Genomic DNA, 19,368 nt, shown 5'->3' with positions numbered 1-19,368 from the left:
TTTTGAGCTCCTTGGGCACTGTGTTATATGTGTGCGTGCATGTAGGTAGGAAAGGAGAGGCACAGGATGCTTAGAGAAGGAATCAGAAAGAAACCCATGTAGTGATGCAAGGATGGAAGAGGTAACAGAAGCGTGGGCTGGATAACTGACTAATTTCAGATAGGGGTAGCCTGGAAAACTTTTGATAAATTAATGTAATGTTACAGTGTAACCATTTGTAGCACTAAGCCAAGATACATTTTTTTTCCAATCCTAAACTGGCATAATAGAGAGTAATGAGTTTGTAGCTACTCGCATGGGGCTGTCTGGGCTCTACTTAGAGTCTTTATGCTAGAGCCTCGTGCTGTGAGCTGGGGTTGGTCCACGTATGACAGCTGAATGACTTATGTAACGGAAGTCATGGTACCTTACTTCTACTTCCTGTAGTAATTTTTCTTTCTTCCTTATCTGATAGTTCATAGATTTCAAGTTTTTGTAGCACCTGGCACTAAACTAGAGAGTGGGCCTGCTACCCTGCATTTCTGCAATGACATTCTCGTCCTTGTAAAAGACCTTCCCCCTAGTGTCATGGGGCAATGGAAGCTCTCAGATCTGCGTCGGTATGGAGCTGTCCCAAATGGATTCATCTTTGAAGGGGGTACCAGGTGCGGCTTCTGTAAGTACAAATGGAACCTGTCTTCTAAAAATTGTTTGAAACCTTTTGTAGAAATGTGAATGCTAGTGTCATTCAAAGTGGAGTTTGCAGAACCAGCTGTGCTGCTTTGTCATACAGGCAGCCTCATATCAGAGGGTCTGTTCTACTGAGTAGGTTTCTGCAGGCTTCAACCCTGGTGTTCAGTAAAAACGTGACTATGTGGAGACCTGACTGAACATTGCCCTGTGGCTCCCCAATAGCAACAGTTGACTAAACATTTTCTGGACACAGAGCAAAAATAAGGTAATGAAATTTTATAGTTTGTGTCATGCAAGAGATAAGGCAAAATCGTTTAATGTTCAGATTATTAAATTATGATTAATTATTTTGTTTGCAGAGGGAAAATGATATGGAGCTTTGAGATTATGGGTGGCATAAAGACTCTCATTGTGTAAACGCTAATGTCTAAATTCTGTAGAGGACTCCTAGCTCCTAAAAGTTAGGAACTTCTGTCTGTTCCCTTCCCTTTTAGTAGCTTTGTCACTTTATGAGACCATGAGATTTGTGGGGTCAAAATGAAAGCAAGCAAGCTGAAACTAGTTTCTGTAGCCTAGTAGGTAAGATACCCCTTTAGGTGGGGAGAAACCTTTTATTCCAATGTCCAGACTTCTCACGTTCTCACTTCAGATAAAATGCAAAGCTCCTATGCAAGAGCTGAAAGGGAAAGATAATTAATGCACTGGTATAATATCATATACATCGTTAGAAAACCTAAGGTTTTAACTTCAAAAGCTGAGTTTGAAGCCATGCTGAATTGATGATGTGTAAATGCAAGTGGGTACGCAGATTGCCGGTTTGGATATGAAGCTGTTTGACTTGCATACTGAAATGTGAAAATAATGTATTTTTTCAATTACCAAACTGAAGAAATAGACTGTTTCAGAGTTGGTCCAAATCCAAAGATATTCTTCCTTGGCACTTTTGGTAAAATTTGGGGAGGAAGAGGAAAGAATTTGAATGTTTTATTCTAGTAAGTGGTTTTGTTTCGTCTGTTGAAAAGCACAGGGCTGAGTTTCAAAGATGCTAAGTATGGACTCAACTGTTATCCTGATTCTTGATTTAAGATGCTTGTTTTCAGTGTGGAATATTCTGGTTCAAATCTTTCCCTGTCTAATTTGGAGTTTGGGGTTAAAGAAGGGTTTCAAGCATCTGAAGGAATGGGTTATACGTATAGCCTGTGAGGAAACAAATCTGTTTTCTTTTAAGGTAATTCTTTTTCAGTTAAAAACTGGTATGGGAACTGCAACACAAGTGTCTTGTTTCCTAGCGGTTTGGTTTAGACTGAGATAGATAACTAGTTATAGAGCATAAGGGGGAGTCAGCACAGTCACCTTTCCCGTTCTTTCTTGTAGATAGTGCAATTGGCCCAGGCTAAACTTGAATCTGCAGCTTAGTGTAGGTCTGCCAACACCTGCAGTTTCAGTTTGAACAGGGCTTTTTCCATGCAGAATAAAACAATTGTTCATTCCTGTCTCTGTATGCAAGTACCACTTTAAATGCAAGCTGGACTTCCAATAAAAGTGTGCACAGCTATGCTGACATAATTTGGGTCAACTTTTTGAATTAACAACTGAAAACAGAAAACTTAATTTTGAACTAAACGTTTCAGAATGCTTACAGGGAGAAAATTTCCCAAAGCTGAACCACAGTTCTTCTCTTTTTTAAAAAGCTGTTGCTCTTTCTGGAAAGCTTGTGTACAGTAGTAGTTTTTGAATTAATGAAATCTGAAATAATTTAATTGTGGAAAATTTATGTTTAAAATACATATAGGGAGCTGAAGTAGAAATGCTGAGCAATCTTTACGTAAGATAAATTATATAATCTGTATAATCTATCAATGTAATTCCTCAAATGAGAGAATATAAGACTTAAACAGTTAAAAAATTGGTAGCTCTGAGGCTCTCTAGGGAAGCAGATCCTCTTATAATATTTATTAAGAGGTGCAGCAGCACTGATATATTGGATTTGGTTTTTCCTTTGAGTCTTAATGCAGGTGCCTCAAAGGAAGATGACAGTAATTTCTTACTAATAAGGGCTTCAAATAATGGCTTGATTTTTGGAGTATATAGTTGATTGCAAATTGAGTACCTGTGAATTCCAAGCATGTGTTTTATGCAGACTTTCATTAGAATATGGAAGGAGATAAAACATTCTGAGGGCGATCCAAAAGTGGAAACGACTAGCAGACAATAATGATGAATGCCAGGATTTATGTTCCCCTTAAAAAAAAAAAAATCAAACATGCAAACAGTCTTTTATGCTTTTTCCAGAAGGACTGTTCAGCACTGACTGACAAAGCATTTACAAAATACATTGTCTGCAGAGTCCATTTCTTAGATGTACTGCAGTTTTGAGAGGGACATTGCAGTAGGGTATAAAGAACAGATACTTAGGACTCCTTAGTATATGTGATTTTTAGGATAATGTTGATGAATAGGTATGGCTTCAGTTCTGGTTTTCATTCTCGGAAGCATAAAAGTAAGGAGTATGTGCAGATCAAGATGAAATGTGCTGTCTTATTTATCACCCATTCTGTGTGGAAGGATCTTTCTTTAGTGGCTGCCTGAACCAAAGAATTTAGAAAATGCCTGGTTCACTACTAGAACGGAGTACTTTGCTTATTTTTGCTGATTATCATCGTAGAATCATTTAGGTTGGAAAAGACCCTTAAGATTATCAAGTTGAACTGTTAACCTAGCACTGCCAAGTCCACCACCAAACCATGTCCCTAAACACCACCTCTACAGGCCTTTTAAATACCTCCAGGGATGGTGACTCAACCCCTTCCCTGGGCAGCCTGTGCCAATGACTGACAACTCTTTCAGTGAAGAAATTTTTTCCCTAATATCCAATCTAAACCTCCCCTGGAGCAACTTGAGGCCATTTCCTGTTGTCCTATCCTTTGTTATTTGGGAGGAGAGACCAACACCCGCTGTGTTACAACCTCCTTTCAGGTAGTTGCAGACAACCTGCAACTAGCCAGTAAATTTCTGCTGTGGTTGTTACTGTTACAGTCAAACCACCTCAATGGCTGCAGGGAGGTGCACAGGACGAGGCTAGATTTCTAAATGCAGCACTGTCAGGAATGACGGATGAATAAAGTGTCTCTAGCGTTTGGTACAAGACCTTGTTTCCTGGAAAGATTCCCCCAGGATGTAGGGACCACTGATATTCTTCTAGGAATCTGCGTGGCCTTATGAGCTCTGTAGATGAGCAGAGAAGATGGTCTGCAGGAGGTAAGTAGCAAGAAATTTGATGGCTGAGCCAGTCTCCTTCCTGCTGGATCCTTGTCTGTTTGAAGGCATCCCCACCACAGCTTCCTAGGAGGCCCTGTAGAGCCTTGCTTTGAGGCATGCAATATATGCTCCTTAGTTGTATGGTTTGTATAAATCTTGTGTTCATCCATTTAATATTTGCTGTTAGAGGATTGCCTGTGACCAGAAATCTGAATATAGCATCTCTACAGGCACTCTTTTGGGGTCACATAAATTCCAAGCATTCAGCAACAAGGCACTTAAGATATAAGCGTGAAAAATAAGGTATGTTTCAGTAGGATCTAACATACTCAGTCCTAAAGTAGTGTTTAATAAAACCTATCTGTTCTCTTCATTTGGTTTTGTAATGAAATTGATCTATATTATTGACTGTGTACTGTTATAATCTGTACTTACGACTGGAATATACTAGATTAGTAGTATATGACCCTACAGCTCTATGTATTTTTCATGTTATGCTGTTAAAGATGTATAATTCCCCAAATAAAATCAGACCAGTAGGTAATATGAACTGGTTTTATGTGACACAAAAAATGTTCAGTAGGCTGTATGGTGAACATAGACCACCTCAGTTTATGCATGTCACTTTCACTGCAGTTACGGAATAACAGTTTCAATCTTTATTCTTCATTGGGTTTTGTAGTAAATGCTAACTTATGTTATAACATTGCTAATATATGAGGAACTTTCATTTACTGTTAATTGATTTAAAAGAAAATTTTATGCTTTAATAGATAGAATATCACCAGTTCACACTAATGCTTGAATTTGGAAAGCTAGCAAGTAGATGAGCAAAAATATTAATCTGAAATAGCTTCCTGTCAATTCTTGCTTAGTTGTTTGATAATACAACTGAATGCTGTAATTTCTTTTGAAAGATTAATGTGCTTTAGTACAGAGAATTTGCCATAGCAGTTGTGTTATTAAAGTGTTGATGAGACAGTGCTGATCTGGTTATGCAGCAGTGTTACAGAATGCTAATTATTAAGTTTCTACAATATAGTAAGATGCTAATTTTTTTTTAAGAATGAGATCAGAAAGAAGCTTCCAGTTTGGAAGTCACAAATGCCTAAATATCACAGAATGCTTAAAGGTGAGAGGTTACCTTGCCCAACTCCCGTGCTCAAAGCAGGGTCAGCTAGAGCAATGTGCCCAGGACCATATCCACTCAGGGATGGGAACTCCATGACCTCTGTGAGCACCTTCTTCCTGTATTCTAGTGTATCAGCTGCTCCTCCTAATTTTGTATCTTCTGCAAACTTGCTGAGGGTGCATTCTGTCCCATCATCCAGGGAATTAATAAAGATGTTAAACAGCATTAGCCCCAACTCTGACCCCTTGCCTACACCAGTAGTGACTGGCTTCCAGCTGGAATTTGTGCTGCTGATCATAACCCTTTCAGATGGGCAATTCAGCCAGTTTTCAGTCCACCTCACTGTTCACTTGTCTAGTCTGCACTTGATCAGTCTGTCAATGAATATATTATAGGAGATGATGCCGAAATCCTGGCTAAAGTCAAAGCAAACAATATCTACTGCTTCATCCACCAAACTAGTCATTTTGTCAAAGACTGAGTGTGGTTAGGCATTATTTCCCTTCTGTAAATCCATACTGACTACTCCCAGTCAGCATCTTGGACATGGCTTCTAGGATTATTTGCACTATCGCCTTCCCTGTTCTGTGGTTCCCTGAATCTTTCTTCTTGAAGATCAAGTGATGCCTGCTTTTTTTTTTTTTTTTTTCTCTCCCAGACCTCAGGCACACCATTCCACCCCACAGTCTCCATGACCTTTCAAAGACAATAAAGATTATCCTTGCAATGACACTAACCAACTCTCAAGCACCTGTGAATGCATCCCATAAGGCCCCATGGGCTTGAGTATGTTCAATATGTTTAAATGTTCCTTAACCTGCTCCTCTTCCACCAAGGGAAACTTGTTTTTCTAGATTTCCCCACAAGTCTCAAGGGCTTGGGATTCTTGATGGGGGAATTGAATCTTGTCCCTAAAGACCAAGGTGAAGAATACCTCAGCCTTTTTCATGTGCTTTGTCACCAGGTCCACCATTCCATTCAGCAGTAGGCTGAAGTTTTCCCTAGTTTTCCTTTTGCTGCTCACGTACTTGCAGAAGCCCTTCTTGGTGCTTTTCACATCCTCCCCCAGATTCAATTCCAGGTAGAGTTAGGCTTCCCTAACCCTATTCCTGTGTGCTTGTACAGTGTGTCTGTGTTCCTCCTGCATAATCTTGGTCACTGTACTCCTACCCTATGCATGCTTTCTTTTTATATTTGGGTTTTGTATGGAGTTCCATGTTCATCCATACAGGCTTTCCTGCCACATTTGCTTGGCTTGAACTTGCAGGAGGTGATCCTTGAAAATCAGCCAGTTTTTCTGGATCCCACTTCTCACCAAGACTGTATCACATGAGATTCTTTCAACTAAATTCTTGAATAGGCCATGTCTGCTCCTGCAGACTGATTCTAGTAAGTGGGAATAAAGATGTTACGGGTCCTTAGGTAAGCAGCTAAAACACCAAAACCTGAAATATATCTTTCCAAGTATACTGCCTAACTGGAGAGAATACTCTAGAACATCACTAGAAAAGATGAAGTGGTTATAATGTTGCTCTGCATGTTGTTTCTGGTTGCCATACTTCTGTGGTGTGGGTAAACCTGGGTTCCTGGCCTCCTTCAGCCTGCAGGGCTTCAAATCTTTGTTTTCCTCCTGAGGAGTGGTTGGTGCCCACTGAAAGAATAGCCCACTACAGGGCCTGGAAGTTGCTTCACTGTGTAATCAGGCATGCAACTGTCACTGGGATCAGAACAGGAAAATGGAGTAAGCATCTGTAGCCTCGAGACTGGGAGCACAACTGTAGGGGCAGACCCTGGATTCTGGTCAATGCTCCTAAACTTAAATGCTTAGTTCCCAAACTTAAATCTTATATCTGAAAGCCCAGAAATAATGGGGTATATAAATGGCCCTTCATTTATGTTCTTTAGTTAAATTGTGGCATTTCTTCTCTAACTTGTTCTAAATTTGATGCAATTGCTTTGCTCCAAGAATTTAAACTGATACAGCAACACTCAATAAGCCCAAAAATTATCTCCACATTGCAGAAAACCAAATTGGTTCAATCCATAGGCCAGGGTGCCAGATGCATAAGGAACATGTAGTATGAAATGTGGATGGATGACACAAATGTGAAACTGTAGGTGATGGAGCTTGAAGCACCTGAATTACCTATGTTATGCTTCTCCCCTCCTCAGGCTTACACTAGTTTCTGGTGCAAAATGATACAGGTCTAAAAAGGAAGAAACATGATCTCTTATCCTTCAAGGGGAACGTTTCTGATTCCAGGAAGATATTCTGCATTTCTTGATATACTATTAATTAAAATGGTCTTTGAAGCTGTGGTGAGGTATAAACAAATAGAGAATCTGACTTCTGAATGACTGTCAACTGTTTCTGAAGGTCCAACACTGTTTTGAACACTGGTGTTGTCATGACACTTTTAGAAGAATCAAAGTGTGAATTAGGCTTAACATGTGGTCTTGAGTTTTTTAGATCCTTTTATATCTGTGATATTTTAGTATTTTTAAAATTTTTGACCTAAATTTATGTGTTCTTTTATCCTAGATTGTTGTTGTACCAACATTGTCCTTTAGTGTAATGTTCTCTCTCTCTCTCCCTGATGCTTACCTCCTATAAATATTTATTTATCTTCTCTGTCACTTTTGCTGGGTTAAACAAACTCAGCTGTTTATTTTCCCTGTAAGATATAGGAGCTCTCCTGTGTAGCTGTTTTTTAAGTATGAATTAATTTTTTTTTTTTTTTGGTTACAGGTGACCAGAATTACAAGTATTTTGGAAATGCTCTCACTACATTGTTAAGCATTATATTAATGTTTTATTTTTTCTTAAATGTCTGTTTTGATAGCTGAGATCCTTCAGTTGCCATGGGAAGGTGTTTTTGCCTCTTCCCCTGCATGTGTTCTTTCAAAGGCAAGAATAGCATATTCATTTTGGTACAAAATAGCCTGCTGCGGTCGGAAGCTCTTTACATATTGAGTTCAAACTTATCTTGTTAAAGGAGCTGATACCCTTAACTGAGCACTTAGACACATCTGCAAGCATAACAACATTTAAATATGTGTTCAGTCTAAATACTTGATTTAATACTGCCACTAGAAGAAAATGCTTTTTGTAAACGGGACCTAAATAAAAATGTAACTCTGGTTATTCGTAAGAGAAAAGTGTTGGTAAAGGGAAAGACCTTCTTACTTCAGGTATCTGACTCTTACCTCATTCCTCTAAGTTCTTGAGGAAATAGAAACATCATATGATACTATGCAGACTTTATTATTAATGTTACTTTCATACAGGTTAAACCACATCTTTGATCCCATTTTTCCTGTGAAGCTCTGAATGCAGAGGATTAGTGAATTTAAGTTTTTATCAATAAATACCACTGTAATAAATTCCTTACTAAAAGGAACTGATGATCTTGTGGTTAGATTGCCTTTCCTCTGCATAAAAACCCCCCCATGAAACCCAAACAGAAGCAGAGCTTACTTTTGGATGTTTCTATGGTAGAACTGAGGTCTAAAAGGATCAGAATCTGTTTTAGCTTTCTGTTCCTTGCTTTCTCACAAAATTTTTCATACAGTACTTAATTATGTTTTTGAATTAGTTGCTCAGTACAGGTTTTGTTAACTCTGAATGCTGTGGTACTCAGTCCAGGTAGAGGGAAACCATCTGAGATAATGCTGAGATTTCAAACATTAAATCTAGGTGCATTTTCAAGATGGATAACATCAGTTTATTCTTAAACAGGAAAAATAGCATTTACATTTTGAACTTCCCTTGCTGTCTTACCCCATGCAGAGAGTGAGTGAGCTCTTCAGTCTAGTAAACAGCTGCATGGTATTACAGTGATGCATACCACATATTCCTCGGCTTCCAAATACTTGTGCACCAAATCTGTTCAAACACATGACTGAGATGTGTAATTTCTAGTAGTGAATTCTCAGCTTTCTCAAGAAAGCAGAAAACAAATGTAATTGCTGGCTTTTATGTATGCTTTTAAAACATAACTTACTTAAGCCTATTCATTTGTCTCACCTGACGTCTTTTGCAAGGATGCCCAGACTTATTCCTTTCCTTGCAATCTAGTCCTACCTAGCATAACGAGAAAGAAAACTTTTCCTGTGAAAGTCAATCAGTAATTACTGTGATCATGTGAATAATAGAATCTACATAGAAATATTTTGTGTTTATGTGTATATTTGGTTCGTATCTATGTGCACGTGTGCATACACTGTGCTAGTTATATGAAAGCTGTCACATGTGGTTTTTTGGATTTCCAAACGTGTGATAGTTCTGGGCAGAAATCATCCTTTGAGTTAAGCAGCCAACTTGCATGCATTTACTTTTTCGTTCCCATTAAAGTCAAAGGTTTGTAGAGCCTCTTAGGAGTTTAAGTAAGACTCTTGACAATAGTGATAAAAGAACAAAGTGGTCCAGATGTACTCCTTATGTTCAGAAATATTTGAGGAATTATCTTCTCCTGAATGGCAACATGAATGTGTAGGATTCTGCTGAATTATCAAGCCACATAGTCCATCACTGTGCTTGAGATATGAATGTCCTCTGTTATGTTGTCTCTATATTCTGCTTGCTTATTGTGCTTGGGATGGGAAGGTCCTGTGTTCAGAGCCCAGAGAGCCTTTTGCTGCCCTGCTCCCTCACGAAAGGCATGTCTTCTGGCATCAGTGTGGTTCTTAGGGGAAGAGTCATACCATCTAAGATTAAGTGAACTGATTTCCCTAGGCTCTCTCTACTCTGTGGGGGCAGGAGAAGGCAACTCAAAGGAAGAGCTGAATTTCAAATAATTCCTGAATGCATACTTTGCACCCAGCTTTTTCTAATACAGTGTTCTCTGACTGTTTGGCATCTCTTGGGTGAGAGAAATGGGACAAGATGTGAGTCACCACCAGAAACTTTCATACCTGTCAGACCGCATGATTAGTGTAGTAATCACCTCGATGGTCTTTGATACTGAAGCCAGGGTGTGTATGTGTGCTGTAAGGAAATGTGGGACAAACTTGTTTTTAAAAACATTAGTAGAAAACAATGCCACAGAAGTGTGGAGTTAAGTTTCATGAGCTGGTGTGCGTTCATCTTTTCAGTTGCTTAAACATAGCTTAATGTTTTAATATTTGTCTAAGTCTCAAGTAAGATATTTGAAACCTGTACTCTGGAAATGATTGGCAAGCGAGCCCTTCAGTATAAATTTAACTTCTACCAGAAAGTGAATTCTAATTTCAGTTTAATTTATAGCAGTTCACCAAATGAAAGAAACTTTTTTTCCCTCATGTGAGTAATATTTGGACTGACAATTCTCAAATAAATTGTTCTGTGGAGCACTTCTAGTCTTGTGTGTTGTCTGTGTCGCCACATATCGTGCAGCTCAGAACTTGTTTGTTTATTTAGTGATTCTCACTCTAATTTTGCTTGGGGCTATTCTTAATGAATGGAAAGCAAAATATCAGAATAGAGCAAAGGGTAAAGATCTGATGACAACCTGTGGAGTCGTGTTACGTTCTGTTAATAATAGACACATAGGACTTAATCTAGGAAAATTTATAATATAATCCAGCAATACAACCAAATCCTGATTTAGTGGGATATAAAAAGCTGCTCTTGGTTAAAATTGGGTAAAAGTAGAATTGATTCATTTTGATGAAAATATGTTAAGTATCCCTGACACTTGCATAGCTAAGATTTGATCTACAAAATTTTAGAGGTAAATAAGAATAAGAGACACAGACAGCTGTTGAGTATATGGGTTGTATCTTGGCATAGCTCTAATTGCCTGAATCTCAGAAAATTAGCATAAATGATTAAGTACCTATTGAATGTACATGTATATTTGTGATAGAATCTGTGTGTGTGCTAACCTGAATTTTTTCTTTTTATTTCTTTTCTCTGGAGAACGTGTCGCATTGATTTCTTTTCATGGCTTGCACTTAATACTGTTTTGATTGCTATATTATAAATAGCTTCAGCTAAATATATTTGTAATGTGTCCAGGTGAAAAACACGTATTTACGTTGTGCTTTCTTGCAGGGGCTGGTGTTTTTTTCCTTTCTTGTGCTGAAGGAGAGCAGATCAGCTTTCTGTTCGACTGTATCGTCCGTGGCATCTCCCCGACGAAAGGCCCTTTTGGTTTGCGTCCAGTCCTACCAGGTTAATATAGGAAGCGTAGAGTAACCGAGCAAAGTAGGAAATTGCCATGTCTAGCTCTTATTCCTGTGATTGTTAAGAACAGCTTGCAGACACTAAGGGTGTAGAAAGTGCAAAGTGGTTTTCATTCTGAAATGTCACAGTTCAGATTTATAAGTTGAATGTACCCAGTTTCCCCCTGCTGCTCTGGTTCATTCATATTTCTGGTGATATTGCTAACTTTAGCCTTCTCTTATTTAACAGTACTAAAATATGGCAATTTGAATTGAAAGGAACCCTAACCTTTAGTTTTACGCTTATACAGTTCATCTTGGATCCATGTCTGTATTACTATTTTAATAGTTTAATGGAAAACTAACTTCTGGGGCATTTTGAGTTCATCCAAAATACTTAGAACTAAGTCTTGCCACCCTTAGAAAACTTTGTCAGACCTCCATATCACATTTCAGCTTTGCAGCTTGAGCTTCTTTTCTGATGTGCAAGGATTAAATTCCTTTCATGGTAAATGCTGCTTGTGCTGTAATGTTCAGAGAGGAATTTAGATGGCATCATCGTAAGCCCTCTTGCCTTTTGACTTTAGCAGATGAAGAAATATAATATTGAGTCAGAATGACTGTGTCAAGGCAAGAGTGTGGAAATGAGATTGCAGAAAAATATTTGTGAACTGGCAGTGAGATATAGTGGGAATAGGCTACAAGAATGCTGAATGATGAGATGGGATTTGTGGGAAATACTTAGAGTTTCTGTTTAAGTGTTAGGCAGTTAATAGGTTTTTGACCGGGTTTTATTTCTGTTATAAGATTAACATAATTGCAGGAAGGAAATGTGATGGAAAAGATTGGATCTGGATGCAAAACTTGTGAAAATAAATTATGAAAATTTAGTTAAGGTAAATGCAGTAGACACAAGACTCAGTACATCTCTTCCTTTCCATAGTTGTAACACCGAAGTAAATAAAATAATCAAGCAGAATAGCAGGTAATAAAGCCTCATTCTTACATGATGATCTGTGTTTGCCTTCAACTAAATGGAGTGTTAAAAAAAAAAAGCAAACAACAAAAAAACTAATGACAGAAACACAAAACCCAAATGCCGATACTTAAAGCTTTGCTATTGAACGCATATTTTTCTGCATATCTAAAACTGTATTACACACATACAACTCCTAAATCTTTCATTTCATGAAAACTTATGTTCAGAAAAATTAAGCCTACAAGCAACTACCCTGTTGTCTTTTTAAAAAAAATTATTAATTTTTAAATTTTAATTTTAGATGGCACATTCTTTGAAAAATTGGTTTTTAGAGGCATGTAGAAGTAAATCTGCTTTTGCATCTCAGTTATCAACTCTGGCGTTTGTGGGTTGTTATACATAGCCACATAACACATTCCCTGCCCTCATTCAAGAGCTCTGACCTTGCTGAAATGCATAAAGAGGATGTGGAATATCCTGGGGATGATTTGTTGATTTTTGTAAGGGAAGACTTGCTTTTCTGTGATCTTTTTCATTTGTCTTCTGTGCTTAATGGACTTGCCACTAAAATGAGGTGAATTGATTTCACCCTGTTTCCCTGGACAGGAGCAGTGCTGTGTAGGAAGCTGTGCTCACATTCTTGCAGACTCCTCTGCAGCCCTTTTCCAAGTTACTTTGACCCCTCTAACTTCTATTTCCCTGTATCTTTACCCTTGTCTCTTCCAGTTTGTTGTCACGCCCTACGTACACACCCTTTCACAGAAAATTTTTATTTTTTATGTTCTCCTTCATTTATTATCCCATGCAGAAACTTGCACAGACCTGTATAAGGCACATGTACAATACTAGTGATTCATCCATAAACTAATTTTCCTTATCAAGTATGCCGTTACACAGAATGTACTGTATTGCTTGCAAAGATCAAGTCTCTACCAGCTGCATACTGTATCTGGCAAGAGTATTGAAATTCACCCAGCCTTTTGAAAGGTTTAGTTCTTAAATAGATTAATCATCTGCACACCTCAGGTAACTAGATCAAAACTTCCAGATTGGGAATTCTATCAAGAAACGTCTAGTTAATGTTTTTCATATTTACTGCAGCACAGAATGCTCCACAGCCTCAACTGTGTTTTATACATGCAATGTTCTGCTTTTGTGTAATTTAAAAGCTTTTATAGGAAGCAGCCTTCTCTCCACAGGTTGATGTTTGAATTGGGCTTCTTGCTGTTGCCCGTACCTTTCCAATTTAAACATGAAATATGCCTGAATAACTCCTAGGTATTTTCAAGAAGGGAAAACACACAAAGGGCAGCTGTACAGAGAAAAGAATGTAATGTGGTGAAAAAAGTGTAACATTGACAGTGTTCTTGGACAGTGATGCCCACAGAACAAATACAATCTAGAGACGATTTGCAGTCATCATCTGCTCAGTCTGCCTTTAGAAAAAGGGTAATGAGTGAAGCCAGTGGCTTTGTGCACAACCAGCTCAACCATATGGTTAAATGGAGTGCTGAAATGTTTGTGTTAGCATGAAAGTAATAGGAAATGATAGAAATTGGTTTGAAGAGGACTGGAAAATGATCAATTTTCTTACTTTTACTTGCTGTAGTGATTTTTCAAACAAATGAAAACTGCCCAGTATCCAAAAGGAGTTTGTAAACTGCATGTTGCAAGGGGTATTTGCTCAAGTACAATATTCACATCATTTCTTCAGGATTGTGGTTTTAAAAAATATACCTTACTTCCTTAAAAGCTTGGTGTTCTTATAACATAGATATGATTACTGTATGTATTTTATTATGTCATCTATAAAATATGTAATGATAAAGCTGTGCAGTAGAAGTTGTAATCTTGACTGACTATTACAAGGTATCAAAATCTGGTCTAATCTCTCATATCTGACCTGCTTTGAGCTGCAGGTTAGACTAGAGAACTCCTGAGATCCCTTCCAACTTGAATTATTCTGTGACTTTGTGGAATTGGGTATCAAATGAAAGTCAATGTTCTCATAATAAAAAATAATTCTATTATGTGTACATCCAACATAAACTGGAAAAGGAAAAGAACATTAGATGTTTTACAGTTTACTGCTGTGTGGTACTTATTTTGGGAGTCCATTAATTCTCCAAAATTGTACCAAAATACTCCTATTGGTAGCTCCACTAGCAGATTTGAGGCTTTAATTTGTTAAAGGCTGCGTGATCAGATCTCAAATTTAAGACATATGGCATTGAGTGGGAATGCAAAGGTAGCATAGGTATCTGTAGAAGTTTTTAGGCAGTGTAGTATTTTAAATAAAGGTCTCAAGTGAGTGACAGGATGTCTTTGGATGGCTTGCTTTCCCCAGCTACTAGTTGGAAGGCAATTGCTGTAATTGGCTATTTGCAACTTGCAAGTTTTTTTCCTTGAGAAAATATTTGGAAATCAGACCAGAGAATTTTATGTTCTTTTCTTGACAGAAGTCTAGGTATTGACAGAGTAATGAATAACTGATTGCATGGTTTGTAATCTATACTGAATTTGCATGCATATTATTTGAGAAATGTTTGTTTTTCAGGTGTGCGTTAGATTCCTTCTTTTCACTAGCAAAATTCATCTTGAATGCCAAACATGAACACAGCAAAGGCCCAACAGCCGATCAGTGGTATCTTTGATCAGAGGGCAGATCAGTACTCTCTAAATCTGCCTGAGGCTATGGGATAGTCTGGTCCTGCAGCCTGGAAAGACCCCAAGTGTAATGTTGGTAGTCTTGATACTCTCTCTTAATTTTGGAAGCTTTTTCAGGCTGCTTTGTGACTGACTGGAGAGTGTGCAGTGCTGCTTGCTGAGGATCTATCTGATGCTCTTTCTTTTTGTTGAAGCTTGATACACCTTTGGCCATTGCAAGACAGCTCTGTGACTGCCTTCTGCAGTAGCTGTACCAAGTGGATCCTCCTCAAACTTTTAGGACATCTTTTCATTCCTCCAGACATCTTACAAGGTGTGGAGATGTTAGCATGAAGGTGAGGGTCCAGGCCTGATTTGCAAATGTGCCTACAGTTACAAAGGAAGAAAGAAAGGAGAGATGTTCAGCCTAACTTACCTAACTTTGTTTAATAAAGTAATTAACCAATGTTGCATTTTAAAGATGCATATAATTGAGCATATCTTAGGTACCTGCTGACTTAACTTGATACAATAGTTTTTTTCATGACAGGTGCTTACTGAACAACCCTGGAGCTTTGAATTATTGTGACACTTTATTTGTATGTTACCAAAGTATTCAAAATCTCCCATGATGAGCAACTGATGTGGCTTTAATGAATACCCACCAACATAATATAAAAATAAAATCTCCATCAGAGGCATTTTTAGTCCAGTCAGATTTGATGTAATCCTTCCCCTTTGCCCCAAAGCAGTGTTTAAGAAGATTTCAACAATTGTTTCACAAAAGATTTTTCTTCATGGCAAGGGATCTGTTTTTGTTTGGAAAATGATAAAACACTTTCTTAATTGAAAGACCTGAGTGAATCTAACTGCCTAGATTCCATGGCAGTAAATCATGTTATAGGATACATTTGTTTAGAGTTTGGGAAATGAAGGTACTAATTACTCCTAGAGTTGTTGGAGCTACTGTAGGATGTTGTGTGGGTAGAAGCTGTCTGAACTTCCTTGGATAGCTGTCTCAGTACCGGTCATGCTGCTTCCGTCCTCCTGAGTTAGTAATATGGCAAATTACTCAACAGTTATTTAGAGACTTTGTATTGTGCATGCACAAGGTACAGGATGATGCCAACAAATCCAACTTTACTGTTGAAAAAACCCTTGTATTCACCATTTTTTAGACCATATTTCTAAACTCATATGAGAGGAGGTCATAGGTTATGCCCTCCAATAAGGACTGGTCTCTAAAAAGTGGCTCCAGTGACTTCAGTCCTTAGTTTGATCTTGTAGCAAAACTTCCTGATTAGCGCTTGGTAGTGTGTAACCAAAAATACTGCTATAAGAATCTGCTGCTTCTGGAGAACAGTACTGTGTGTGTTTCTCATAGAAGTGTTGCTTATTAGCATAGAAGATTAAGGGCAAAACAAAGACTTCGATAAGACTGATGGACAATTATTTTTAATATCTCTCTAAGATTGTAAGTCTGTATATGTTTGGCAGGTTTTGAAGTTGTTTCTCTAGATATTTCCTGGTACTTGCTGAGAAAAGATTCTTCTAATCAATATTCCCCAAAACTGGACAATGAGAGGTCACAGCACATAACTATGAACCCAATTTTATACACAACTTTAATACACAGGCAATCCTTAAGGGAAAGTTTAACCAAAAAATTATCTGTCCCATTGGACAGACAGTATGTTGAGAGATTTTGTGTTGTTGGGTAAAACCTGTTGTGGTCTGTAGCTGTGTAGTTGATAGGGAATTTGGCTTCTAGAAGCAATTGAACATGTGAAATGCAAACTTACTGATTTGCTTCAACTTCCCTCTTACCTCCCCATCTTGTATTTTACTATAGACCGTTTTTGCAAGATCAGTTGCTCGACCAGTTTTTTTTTTAATTATATCTTTTGCTGTCTGTAAGACGGATATCAGTTACTAAAAAACTAACAGTTGTGTATGTGCCCTGGTAACATTCTGATTATTTATCAAGTAATCATATTCTGAGGAAAGTGGAAAGATCTTTCCTACTGACAGTTCCTTGCTGTGGGAAGGGTTAGTGTCTGTTGCATCTTGGTTTGACTAATTTGCTGATCTGTTATGCCAACTTTATACTCAAAGTGCTCATAGAACATCTTTGTTGAAAGTTTTGGACAGAAGGGCATTTAACTAGATACAGCAGAGTAACTGGAGCAGAGGACATTCAAAAATAGATTCAAGCAGCAGCCTGTAACACTGTATGCCACTGAGCCGACCCTTGCATAGACCTGTCTGGGTTGCACCATAGGTGCTAGTGGCCAAATCTTGTATTTTCCTTTGGCAGAGGTCCATATGGAAGCATTGGGGGTTTCGTTTGAGTAAGCACTTACACAGGTTTGAACTAGTCAATGCTTAGTATGAGTTATATTGCAGGGGAAATAGAAATGGAGACCTAACAAAATAATCCACATCAAACAGTCCTCTTTTGTGTTCTTAAAGTTCAGTTTGGAAGGTGTCAGACACTGACATCAAGCACTTTTTGAGCTGGGAGGCACAGAGGTCACGGACCCTGTTTGTCACAGGCATTGTTGCCTTGTCCCTGTTACAACATCTTTGATTTTAACATCTACTGTTATAGGAGGACTGTGTGTGTGTCTGGCTTGTTCTGCTAATCTTATCCAGATTGCAGATGGCTAAAGATGGAAACTCCCTCTACATGGGAAAGTTCAGCATTGTCACTTCTGCTCCTGTGACACACTCGGATCTATCCAGGGCAGATCAGAAAGTGAATACGGTTAGGGAAGAGAGATGTGGCAGTTTGTTTCTCAGGTAGTTAATAATGTAGGGACTCCCATGGAGCTTCAGCTCACCTGGCAATGCTCCTTCCCTGTACTGTGAGCTGCTTTGGCTGTTCTGTTGACAACATCAAACCCAAGTCTTTTAAAACTGAAAGACCTGGGATGAAAATGAAACTTTTCTTTCATCATTTCAACTGTTTTTTATCTTACTAACTCAACCACAGCAATGTGTGGCCCTTTTCATCCTTTTTCCCCCCTCTTATTAAATGATTCAATTATTAAATGTTTTTGTGGTGTGCTACTACTACCCAGATGATCAGATATTTAAGAGCAGCAGTTGTGAGGAAACTAATCTGTTTTATCTGCAATTAATTCATTTCCCTATGCAATTAATAAGAGTTACTTAAACGTCCGATGATGAAAAAGTTAGCAGATCATATCTTTTGCAACTGCTGAACATGACACACTTGTCAGTGCTGTTTGAAGAAATCTGTAAGATTCTCTTGGGATAATGGTTATGATTACTTCCAACATCTGGTTTTATTGTTGTGCCTGGCTGGAAACAAAATGGTTTAGAGGAAACTGGCCTGTGTTACTGATGAAAGTTCTTCCACATTCTGTATAACTTCTGGTCTTTCTCATTCTATTGGAATAAAAGGAGCCTTCTTCAGTGAAGTAATTTCAGCTGGAATGGCAAACTCACCAAAATGTATGGTGAAAATCCCTGATAGTACATTTTAGGAGTTATTTTTACCATTCTAACTTGTATTAAACATGAAGACAGAGAGCCACCAGGCTGCTTATTTCGTCTCTGATTTCTGAACTTAATGACTTTCTGAACATCAAACTTGAAAGCAATGTTTTTGTAAATAGGTGATCTGGATTGGAAGGTATCAGCTAGTTTAATAATTATGACTCTTACAAATCTACATCATAAATTCAATTTGTAGGATGAAAAATTTGATCTTTCTTGATGATAAAATTCCCAATGATTTCAGTGAAATCAAACCACATTTTACAGATCACATACTAGTTTTCAACTCCTCTGCTGGATGCTAATTATCTCTGTAGCTATTGCCTTCAGTGCTGTGCTCTTCAGGGTTCTGTCCCTGGTGGTAACTCTTATAGACATTGGGTATAATCTCTGAAAGTCTTTGCCACTTAAAATTATAACTTACTATGTGGCATTTCTCCAGGATGTGCTTGAAGGCAGATTGTCCTATACCTTTTCCAATCAGCATTTTCCCTCTCCTGCAGTAGATCAAACATAAGAACAGAGCATGTAACATAAGAAAGTGTGGTTTTTTCTTTTTTCTTCTTTTTATATATCTTCCATGTTTCTTCTTTTTTATTTTTTTTCTGTTTCTTTTTAAAGATCCAAGTACAAATCCAGCCTATTCAGAAGAAAGATTGGCTCATGAAGCTTTGCAATTAGAAAAGCGCTTGAGCTTGCTGTCCCATACAAGTCGCCAGGGTAGCGGAGGTAAGAAATATCCTTAATTAAATAAAAATGAAAAAAATAAAGCCTTCCTTCCCAGGCTTTAGAAATGACCATATGTATATAAGTATAAGATGCCAACCTTAAAAGAAAAATAATTGAGAAATGATCAAGATATTTGATTTGACTGCTGTTGCTTGTAGGGAAGTTCTTTAACAGCATTGTCTATAGTCCATTGACATAGATTGGAGTTTTTCAACTTAGCAGAGTGAGTTTTGGATCAAACACTACTAACACAGGAATATCCTTTAATATGCTGAATCCTACT

General features: G+C 38.0%; 1 protein-coding gene across 2 annotated transcripts in view; it reads left to right on the top strand.

Moving 5' to 3' along the window:
* The window catches only part of DOK7 (docking protein 7), a 68,669-nt gene that overhangs the window by 6,990 nt on the left and 42,311 nt on the right, over nt 1-19,368 (top strand). For both annotated transcript variants that reach the window (XM_075752594.1, XM_075752593.1), the window contains exons 4-6: nt 455-655; nt 11,097-11,216; nt 18,978-19,085. In XM_075752594.1, the coding sequence (XP_075608709.1) occupies nt 455-655; nt 11,097-11,216; nt 18,978-19,085 (429 nt within the window). The remainder of the gene's footprint in view (nt 1-454; nt 656-11,096; nt 11,217-18,977; nt 19,086-19,368) is intronic.

The sequence above is a fragment of the Balearica regulorum genome, chromosome 4 (genome assembly GCF_011004875.1).
Source record: "Balearica regulorum gibbericeps isolate bBalReg1 chromosome 4, bBalReg1.pri, whole genome shotgun sequence".
Lineage (NCBI taxonomy): Eukaryota > Metazoa > Chordata > Aves > Gruiformes > Gruidae > Balearica > Balearica regulorum.
Note: the sequence above shows the minus strand (reverse complement) of the source record. Positions and strands in the feature narration are given on the sequence as shown.